Genomic DNA, 11,272 nt, shown 5'->3' on the forward strand with positions numbered 1-11,272 from the left:
AGTGAATAGAGGTAACAATGTTTCTTTTTAGCTTTCATAGTCCATTCTATGATTTCCAGAAACAGACTACCTCTTACCATGCATTTGGCCTAATACCAGATTTTCCTCCATGCAAAGCTTTGTGGTACATGGCCTTGGAAGAATTTTACTTTTTTTATGCAAAGGTTAGTGAAACAGTTACAGCAAATCTTTTTATTCAGCCCTCATAAAAAGTCCAGTCATGCTTTAAAGGAGGAAGAAGAAAACACTGTACAAGGTAACTGGAAGTTGTCTAAGATTGTCTTTACGATTTGAGAGACAACTGAGTTATGATGTTAGTTTGACATTAACTAAAATTAAAATAAATCCACAACTAACAAAAATTGTATGGGGAGAAATATTAAATAAAAAAATTCAAACTGCACAAGAATAAGTACTTAGCATCGTAATGTAAATAAAGGTGGTGATAGCTTGATATCATCTATGCTGAATAAAAGCAGAAATATCATCAAATATTCAGATTTGATACTTAGTAATAACTTCCACACTACGCCTGGCTCCTGTGAGCTCATGGGAACAAAAAATATACTTTCAATTTTAGTTTTTTAAATGACATGGGAAAGGGGAATTTTCTAAGCACATTGTTTTCCTTAGAAGTTTTAATTTGTAATCATTGGCAGAGTTGTGACCCTTCATAAAGGAACCCACAAATTATCCACAACCTCAGTTGCCCATGGATTAATTCCAAGTTTGCCCCTGGGCTCTCATTTTCTATATTTGAGTTTTTTCAAACATGATAGCAAAACTCTCACTAGTTCAGGAAAACTCTATTTGAATTTGTTTTGGATGACTCAAGTTGAGGCCTTGGTTCCTTCTTCCAGGAATCTGCAGAGTATGGATTTAGATTGCAAAATATAGTAATCCATTTTTACTGAATCATCCAATATTCCCAAAAGCTTGCTTCCAAGTAGAAGAAAAATATAGGAAACAATCAGCCAGAAATGGAAATACTCAATAAGTTTCTCTTTTTCATTTGAAAATAGAATTTCGTATATCACGAGCTACTGTATATAATTGTCACTGTGTGATTATGAAGATAAATTAGTGCATTTGTACAGAGAACAAAAATTTTACCAGGGTACAGTATTTCTATTCTTCCACTGAACTCCTACATTTCCCTTAAAAGAGTATCTTGTCAAAAGTAGGGCTTCTTGATGCTTGGGCAATTTCCCAAGAGGAAAAATTTAGGCTGTATAACTGCATGTCTGTCTTACTGCAAAGTCTACTGACCAAAGACAATCTCCTTTATCTTCTTGTTAACCTTCCCCCAAGGTCACACATTCCCAGAACATTGTGTCGGGTATGGGTGGAGGTGGGTTGAAGGGGGTGAAGTTTTTAGTACTGAATTGCTTAAATCCTTCTGTAGTTTAATTATTTCTTATAATTCCTAAAGGAAAAGTGAATCCAAGATCAAAGTGAACTTGGCACTGCTTTTTCAGTTAAAAACCCCAAACCCTCTAGAAAAGTCCAAGATTTCTGATTTAATGTTCAGATGTCCAGTAACAGAACTTTAAAGCTGTAAGCCTCTTATGATACTGATTTTATTTCCTTTTTTTAATGCACTGTTTATTTTTTATTGTATTTATATGGAAAGCACAACTCTAATTTAGGAGAGCCAGGAATGAGTCCAGCATTAATACTGGCTTTTCTCTACATCAAAGTGCCATTAATGCAAATTTCAAGAATTCCTAAGACATTTCCTTAGGAACTGCACTCTACTGCTCTCAAACTACCTACCTTTCGAGTCAGACATTTTTATATCTATAACAGAAAACATCTAAGTTACTTGACAAAGGAGATCAAAGGTCTATGGGTAATAACTGGCACTGATTTATTTACTGGTTTAACTAAATGCTTTCATTTGTGAATAATGCCATTAGCTTCCCTCAAGCTGGAATATAGGTAGACAAAGCAGACCACAAGCAATCAAGGAAGTTCCCTGTAACAGATCCTTATTACCTGGTCTTATAACTAGACCTTTTTTATCTTGCCACCTAAACACAGAAATACAAGAAAGCTCTCAAGACTTTTTTTTGCTGCAGACAGACAAGTATAAAACTCTGTGTGTTCTCCATGCAGTTTGCAGCCTTTGGAGCCCGATCTTTTTTTATGTGTGTGTGTGTATATATATATATATATATATATATATATATATATATGCATGTTTGGGTTTTTTGGGGTTTTTTTTGGTTTTGGTTTTTTTTGTTTGTTTGTTTGTTTTTGGGTTTTTTTTGTTTGTTTGTTTTGTTTTTTTTTTTAACTTAGCAGTCTCTTCAACACCAATTTCTATAATTACCAGAACATTTAGAGGCAAACATTTCTTCACACGGTATTTATCTCTAGCTAGCTAATGGGAAAAAGCAAAATAAAAGCTAGCATTTCCAGTAGTAGCCAAAACCAGACAGCTTTAGAAAATGGCATAAAGTGGCATTGTAATGACTATGAAAGTGACTCATTTACACTGACAGCCCAGGAAATGGAAGCGCACATGCAAAAAAAAAAACCCCAAACGGCAAAGGATATCAGCAAATAGAAGAATGAATAGCAGGACATAGGATGTGCATAGTCAGAGGTTGAATTTAGCACAGCCTAAAATTAAAGCTATAAAGGTCTAATTAGTCAGGATTATAGCACCTCTGATGTAAAAGCAGACCTTTTTCAGTTCACTATACTTCAGAGGCATTATATTTGCCCTATGATATCTTGTACTACCTACTAGACTTGTACGACAGAGATTTAATTAGACATACCTGTAAGCATTGTCTCCCAGCTGGCAGTCAGTGAGTTCCCTTAAAAAGTATTTTACTACATGTGCTATTTTGCAGCTGTTTGAAGGATCATGTTTTCTCATTTACTCTGGAGTAAGTATGAAGAATGAAGTAAATATGAATTCTGTCACCACTGCTCTGATGTAAACTGAACAAAGAATGATGATACATGCCCTAGCTTTCTAAGTCCCAGAGTCAGTGCTAGTCTGTCATTCAAACCCGCTTCCACTAAAGCAAAGCCTTACAGTGTCATGGTAACTTAATAAAAGGGGAGGCAGTCTACTGTGGGTCATCAGCACATAAACATTACTGATTGAAAGCATGAGCTATTGGAATTCCCCCCCTCAACTTATCTCCCTCCTGTGCCCTACAGTAGCAGGCCTAATAGTGTCTATCAGTTCTGAGACCAGAGACTCCGTCAGATTCCTCCAAGAACTTCAAAATTCCTTCTTGTTATGGTAGAGAATTTTGGTTGGTTACCTACCTTTCATCATTTAACACAAATGTTGACTTGTTGCTGCACTATTCCAGTCTCTTAAATTCCCAAGTGAAAACTGGGAAGTGAAAATTGGCAAGTGAAAATTTAGAAAAACCACAGGTCTTCATTTGCTTTTATGCTGAAAAGTTGTATGACCTGATGTCACTGTTTCAGATTTAAACTCCCACTTTAGTTCTGTTTTTATTAAGGTTGTAAATGCTGCTTTGCTAACACAACTGATGAACAAATTTAAAAGAAAACCTTGCTATGTTTTGAAATTGAAACAAAAAAACCCTTTCACTTGTGCTTTAAAACTGTTTTCCCTTTTCCAACTTAGCTCCAGGACCTATTTATTCCCTTCTACTAGTCAGCTCACACCTGGCACCAGGTTCTTTTGCCATCCTGTCTCCACTCAATTTCTCTCATGACACAGCTCCAGACCCTTATTTCCTCCTCCATTGAGTTATCCTTCTTATCTGGCTCAGTCGGGGCCTCACATCCATGATATCCATCACCCAAGAGCTGGGAACTGGATATATTCTGGGAGGCAGAGTGATGGTGAGAGTATGTCTTGGTAACAGTAGCTGGAGAGTAATTTTCCTAACTCTCTGATCATGCAATGCAGACCACATGATGCAACAGTCCAAGTGAATTCTAAACTCTGAAATTAAGAGGTTTTTTTTAAAATAGCTGCACTTTTCACAGGAACACTGGATTTGCCTACATCAAATCATATAACTACTAGTGATACCTTTATGGAGAATGACTAATTATTTTGTAGCTACTTCTACTAGCCATAGGGGAAAAAAATAACCCAAAATAAAACACATGGCACAAGATCCAACATTATGAGCTTATCATAAAGAACATACTGAGAACATTATTTAAATTTCAGTTTCTTCCTCATACTGATTCAAACAGAAATAAAGAAATAAGCCAGTTATTTATTTAGATGTGGCAACTGCATCTATCCAACATGCCACACCCCAACCTGAGGTAAATCTCTACTCCACGTATACAGCCTGTTTTCATTGTGACAGCTTTCAACAGGGAAAGGAAATATTCTTTTGCTTCCACCAAAACATTTTTTAAATGGGGACTAAAGCAAATTAGGAGTTTATATAATTTCATAAATCTTAAAAAGCAAAACACCAAACCCACCGCACTCAAACCTGTACTACTTGGGCACAAACTGCCTGTTTCTAGCAAAAATATACATCATATAATCCTATTTTCAAAGGGAAAATGCCTTCAGCATCCTAAGAGCTACTCTCAGAGCACAAAAGCCACTAACAAAACAGACAAGCAGCAATACTAGTTATGGTTTTCTGAACACAGCATAGCAGTCCCACATGAGCATCATAAAGCCTCTAGCCTGTTTTTTTTTCCTAGCAGTTTGGACTGGAAAAGTATAGTGTATGTTTTCAAATCTCAGCTGTACTTATTGATAAATAGTCACGTATTTAGAGGTCAGTTAACTTACCACAGCCTTCTTTTCTAATGGAGATGGTCATTTCAGTGCTGTATATTTGTTATCAACCCAGTCGTGTGTAATTTCACATTGTACACACTAGAGAAACACAACTATTCAATTTCACTGAAGTGAAGCTGTCAGTTACTGAAAATGTAACAGGCAGGCACAGGAAGAAACTACTTGCCATGCTGATGCCTCTCCTGACTGATTTTGACCATACCTATTAACCTTTTGCAACCTCATCATCACACAGATCACATTTTGCACACATACCAAAGTACAAGTTTCTTCACTTTGTCAAGCAAGTTTAGCTCCCCCTGTCTATCTTCCCAGCTGGAGACACCACATATATTGTTACTGCAATGGATGTACAAGCTTTGGATCATCACACAGCTCAGAAACACTGTAATTGCCATTAGTGGGAATACCCCCAGATTCAGAGTGCCTCAGATTATCACCCTGCAATTACTTAAAACCAACATAAAATAACACTGCCATAGAAAAGAAAGGGTCGTATTCCCTTCATCTCCCACCACAGCATAGATCGTGCTGCTTATTCTGGTGGCAGGGCCAGTTTCTGTGGACCTACAGCATTCATCAGATGAGTCTCAGAGCACAGTAAATTTCAGCCTCATCTTTCTACACTACCTTTTCTGTGACTGATGAAAGCATAAATCATTGTCCAGAACCTCATTATGTTAGAGACTGTGTGAATATAGAGGAGAAAGACTGCTTCTTCTTTGGCATATTCTCAGCCAAAGTAGAAAATGTTTACAGCAAATGCTAATACCCTTTTGCAGACATTTCTGTGTTCATAAAAACTGCACCAGCTAAGTGTTTCCTTCATACAGTAGTAGTATTTCTCATTTACTTGCTGCAATTGCTATTTTCATTATAGTTGTTTTAGAATCAGTTCTCTTGGAATACTATTTTCTGGAAGAAGGTTGAACTTTCTTGTGTCCAGATCATATCCTGGTCAACATGTTCAAATGCCTAGTTTTATTTTTTTCAGTAAACAGTAAATCAGGTGAACCAATTAACTTCAGAGGTATACTTAGTTATGAATGGCACACATCAGGGAAGATGGCAATAATACTAAAGATGGAAAATGAACAGCTCTATTAACAGCAACAGGAAATAATTAAGGAAACCAAACAAAGGAGTTGTGAGAGAAAATTAAAAGGACTAAAAATAAGTCTATTTTGCTGTGAAATAACTATCAGAGGAAAGGAATTATACAATTCCCCATATGGTTTTGCTTCATTCTGCCCCCAGGGGCACTCTGTCCCTGTTGTAAAGTAAAAACAGTTTCATAAGAGAAACACACAGAAGTAGGCAATTTGTCCCTGTTTTTTCCCTGGTTTCACTGTGAAGAAGAGCTTTAGATACAAAGACCCTATCAGCTTCTCCTAGTTCTTAGAGAGAAAATATGACTGTTGAGAATGTAGCCCAAACAAAGAGCAATAGTAAGTACTGGAATTAGACAGATTTTAAACAGTTTGCTCCAGAATTGTGTATATGAGTCTCATGTAATTTTTGCGGCTATTAAGCGCTAATGATGTTCTATTTTTTGGTTTTAAAATTTCTTTTCTTGTTCCTATACACATGCTCTGATTCCCTCTGCCAGGCATTCTCAGAACATACTGAATGCACACCAACAAAATCATGATAGTTAGAAAGCACGTCAAGCAGCTACCACTTTATTTTAAAATGCAGAAGAGTTATTGCCAGAATCACCTTCTTAAAGTAAATGTAGATGCTAAAGCAGCTTCCCAGAATGTGAAAGACGGTGCCAATGTCTCTTTTTTCCCAGAGAAGATTTAATATTCATGTTTCCAGAAACTACCTTAATCCCATTGATATATCCATGAGAGCAATCTGTGTTCTCTGCCCTTAAAGTAATTAAAGATCCACAGAGTCAGAAGAATAGCATAAAGGATATCAGTGCCTCTGTACTGCAGAACAGACAATCTGAGTGCTAGTATCTGCTCCTGTTTATGCACTTAACTTGGAAGGGTTATTGGAGAAACATGTAAACAGTCCTTGAAGCTAGATCTGGAATCCAGTAGCTCTCCTTCTATAACTGTGGGTCTGGTCTAGCTAGAGGTGAGATTTCAAACTCACTAAAGGCTCTGGACATGTTCTCTGAAAGCCTGTTAGGAAGCTTGTTATTTTACACCTTTGCTTTTTTTCCTAGACACACTATATCTTGGACAACTTTTCCCCCAATCCCTTAACATTTCCTCTCTGACAGAAACTCTGCTTCCTTTTTGTACACTGTCCCTTGTTGCCCTTCAGATCTAACACTAAACCCTAAAATAGATACCAACAATTTATAAGTTTTTACCATTAGACTTTCAAATTTAACTCTCTGATGAGATTAAGGATAAATTCAATGTCATTAATTGTTCTATCTGTCCTGAGCCAAGAAGATCATAAAAGTTTAACTTACAGTTGTTCTGCATTTAGAATATTAGCTAGATGAGTAACAATTCAGTTTTCATTAGCAATATTAGTAAACATGGGCACTGCACTAAGAGGCTAAATGCCTTTTAAAGGTCACATAACTACACCAGACAGTTGAAATGCATTACATCTCCAGATTACAAACTATGCAATGCACAATGTAATGATAAACATAAAGATTACTGAAAGTCAATTTAAAGTACACTTGGAGATTCTCCAGCATAAAAGTTAGAAAAATTTCGAAGAAATGGTTTTATCAAGCAATTGCCCACATGACTACTTTTTAATGAACTGTTTCACATGGGACGTATTTGACAGGAGAAAAGGCTAGAGCAGAATGCGTTTTAATCATCTTTACCTCCTCAACATTGCCCTGTGTACATTACACACAAAGTAAACTTGATTACAATTCTCAAGTTCATCTTAATAATTCAGATAAATTTAGTGTGGATATAGATACTTGCTGCCTTCACAATCACATACTCTCTCCTAGTAGAATTAAATAATGAGCAGATTATAAAGGGAAAAGGCTGACATTTTTCCCAAGTAGGTGCCTAGCAATTCCTACAGCATGCCTTTGCTGTTTGTACCTATACTGACAGCTGGACTTCCTGTCTTTGCGTCTGTCCATAAGACATTCAGGAAGGAAGCTTTATATCTTTACATGTTTTCCATGAAGTACTTTGATGACTAATTTCTAGAGTACTGAGTCACATTGACCTTTCACATACTCCCCCCATCCAAATTGTTATTGTTCTCCCTACTCCACTTTTCCCATTGTAACATGCCTTCTCCTCATTTAAACAGTATTTAGATTTTCTAAAACATAGTTAGCTAAAATTTAATTTTTTTTTTTAAATACAGGCTAGTATCACTGTTTTTCATTACACAGTTACTAAAAATGAAGTTTATGTCAATTCAATTTCAAGTAATATATTACAAAAATCACCAATAATATTCTGGGTTTTCGAGGACTGGGGGTGGTATGTGTTTGTTACATTGGCACCACTGTAAGCCTCATTCACTACACTCCTCATTGCTCAAGGGTTTTTAGTTTCTTGAGAATTTCAATATACATTGTGAGTGAAATTGGCTTATAGTAGCATCAGCTTAATTTGATTCTCCTAAAATGTTCTCGTACTTCTCAAAATATTAATTGCTTCAAATGTTACATGCCTTAGAAAGATTTGAAATAGCCTGGCAGACCACTCTGCCTGAATCAAGCCTCCCTTGGAGCTACTGTAGTGGAGAAATTGCTTTAAAAAACAAGAGCTTTTTTCCAAACTCCAGCTATTGATCAAAATTAACATATTCACCTTTAGGATGCTTTTCTTTCAAAGAACTGTCTTGGAGCTCAAAATACCTTAGTCTGAGATTCTGACAACCAAAGATTAGTTGTATTAGTAATCATAGAAGTATATTCATTGTCCTACTGTTTCAAATTTACAGAGGAAAAAAGTCTCCCTTTTTGCAGCACTCATCGCTAGACTTTGAATCTAAACATCTTACTACTGCATCTACCACATTCTAAAGAAAACATACCAGTAGACACTCTTTTCTGCCAGCTAAAGAAAAAAAAAAAATCTCTCACGTAAAACTGAAAGTCTGTTGCAAAGTACTCACCCAACTCCTAGCAACAGTTGTTGAAGAAAGAAAGAATTCCTGAATATGATCCTCCCCTACTAATTCACGTTGAAGGGGTGTGGTGTAAAACTACAAAGGCAGGATTGCAACCTGATCTTCCTAGAGCAGGCTCCCGCCAGTGGATTAATCAGTCAGTCCTTGTTCTCGCTGTTTGTAGAGCACATGCATTCACTCTGGGTAGAATTCAGAGATCTGCAGCAGCTGCAGGGACACTTCCTGTCTGAAGTTTTCTGATCTCCCTGCAGTTTAGAGCAACTGTTTTCTAAACAGCCCTAGCAAAAATCAAATGCACTTTTACAGAATGAGAGACAGTCTGTATGATATTCTATTCATTATAGCTTGCAAGCTTTGATATGGCTCCTGAGGATGCCGTATTAATTGGCTATTTAAGAAAGATATGTTGTGGTTTACTGTTGGTTTTTGTTTGTCTGTTTGTTTTTAAATAAAGCCATGCTATTCACTCTAGATCCAGGATGCATTCATCACAGTATCTCGAGCTGTACTACAAAGGCTATTCTGCCTTCAGCTAGAACGTACCATCTATTTACAAATCATGCTATTGTGTACTAAAATTAAAGTTAAGCATCATTAAGAGTACCATGGCTGAATACAGGGACAGGGACTCTAGGTGTAAGACTGAGACCTTACAACTTGTGGATGTAGAGACAGTTGACCAGGATCTTAGTCCTGGACACACAGGATAAGAATTTCCCAGATAAGGAATTAAACAGCAACAGAGGCAGAAGTAACAGCTGAAGAACAGTAAACTTAACACAGTTAGTAGCTGTAACTAATTGCAATTATTTCTGGGAGAAGACAAACAGGTGAGTTAAATCACTTTCACTGAAGATTTACATTCATCTGCTCATCACCATCCTGAAACAAATTGGAAGTTTCTCATAGTCAGTTAACAGGTTAACTACCTCTTAACACAAACCAAAGTGCTCCCGGCAGCTAGAAGCACTCACAAAGGGGCAGTTTAAATGTTGGGGGTGGGGTTCTACCATACAGTTACTAATTACCAACTCCTAGCTCAGATAAAGCAAGAAGCAACCCAGCTCAGGAGAAGTCAGTTAAATGAAAATGGTCTGCCTGTCATCTGTATGACACCAAGCCTCTGAAAAACAAATTTTGGGGGCCCATGTGTTAAGAATCAGTATCTATCAGTGCTATCCATAAATCTCTTCAAGGGTCACAAGTAAGACAGCCCAAAACAGACATACAAAAATGAAACCACAATTTAAAGAAATCTCAGTCTGTACATTTACAATAGAAACAAAACCAACTAGAGTTCCAAAAAATGACATAATTCCTCATTTTGCTTTTCTTAGAATGCATCTATATGGATGAACAGAGAGTTTAGAACTTGCTCCACTCTACAAGTCATTCACAGATGAGCTGCTTTATTTTTAGTCATACCAGATGCTGAATGGTCTGAATTTACTAGTCCATGCAAATATATTCTGCATCTAGGGACTCAACCTGGTCAAAACTTCGAGTGGGCTTTTTTTGGTTTTAACAAGAAATATGTAGTTTTTTAAATGAACATGCAAAAAAGAATTTTCAAAGTTTGTGTCATAATGTGTTAGCATCATTCCTTTTTTTCTCACAAGATCTCACTCAAGTCACTCAGATTTGGTGTGCAAAATAATAAAGTAATTCTGAAAGAAATAGTCCACACAGACATTAAAAAAAAGAAAATGCTAGACTTCTAAAAGACATTTTTCTTCTTATGGTCAAATAGGTTGAGAATCACATAAAGAAAAGTACTTTGGGGAATATATAAGAGAATGAGACCCCTTATTTTGATTAAAAGTTAGATTAAGAAATCTTTGGTAAATAATAAACCAGGACAAGAGTAAAAATAACACCATGTGCATGAAGAACAGATGTCCAAAATAAAAATTCAAAGGAAACAGTATTTCATTTTAAGATGAATATTTTTGCTTTCTATTCTGTTAATGTCTCTCCAGTTCCCACGTGCAGTCCTCCTAATTCAGTTGTCAGGAGGGTCTCTGGACTGCTTTGCATTATACCTATAACATAAAAGGCTTCAGCTGAAACTGGAATCAAACCTTGAAGATGGAAACAAAACTGTTTTGAACCTTTAGTGGGATCAAAGAATTCCATTCAGCTATGTCCTGGCCTAGGCAATCAGACTAACTAACCACTGGCTTGCCCTGAAACCTGCTGGTATCTTAAGACAGTTGTCAATAGTTAAAGGTCCACAGTGAAAAAAGTCCCTACAATTCTAAAAAAATACTTTTTGTTGCTTTTTAGAAGTGTCTTTCAAGTTAAGCCAGATGAAATTTGTGAACTCTAAAACTAGTCACTGAAAAGCATTTTTCTAAGGTCCTACGGGAGTCTAGAAACCTCTCAAAAAGTAAAACTTGCAAATCGCAA

General features: G+C 36.5%; 1 protein-coding gene across 3 annotated transcripts in view; it reads right to left on the reverse strand.

The window, feature by feature from the left end:
- TFPI (tissue factor pathway inhibitor) overlaps window positions 1-9,672 on the reverse strand; it is a 42,423-nt gene extending 32,751 nt beyond the window's left edge. Inside the window, exon 1 of one of the 3 annotated variants that reach the window (XM_030018896.2) lies at window positions 8,849-9,672. Coding sequence is in view for 2 of the 3 variants with exons in the window: in XM_041124064.1 (XP_040979998.1) it covers window positions 4,769-4,799 (31 nt within the window). In the remaining variant the exon portion in view is untranslated. Of the gene's footprint in view, window positions 1-4,768; window positions 5,459-8,848 lie in introns of those variants that run through there. The other 2 variants (XM_041124064.1, XM_041124063.1) reach the window with 2 other exon arrangements.
- Between the last annotated feature and the right edge of the window lie 1,600 nt (window positions 9,673-11,272).

This window comes from Aquila chrysaetos, chromosome 6 (genome assembly GCF_900496995.4).
Source record: "Aquila chrysaetos chrysaetos chromosome 6, bAquChr1.4, whole genome shotgun sequence".
NCBI lineage: Eukaryota > Metazoa > Chordata > Aves > Accipitriformes > Accipitridae > Aquila > Aquila chrysaetos.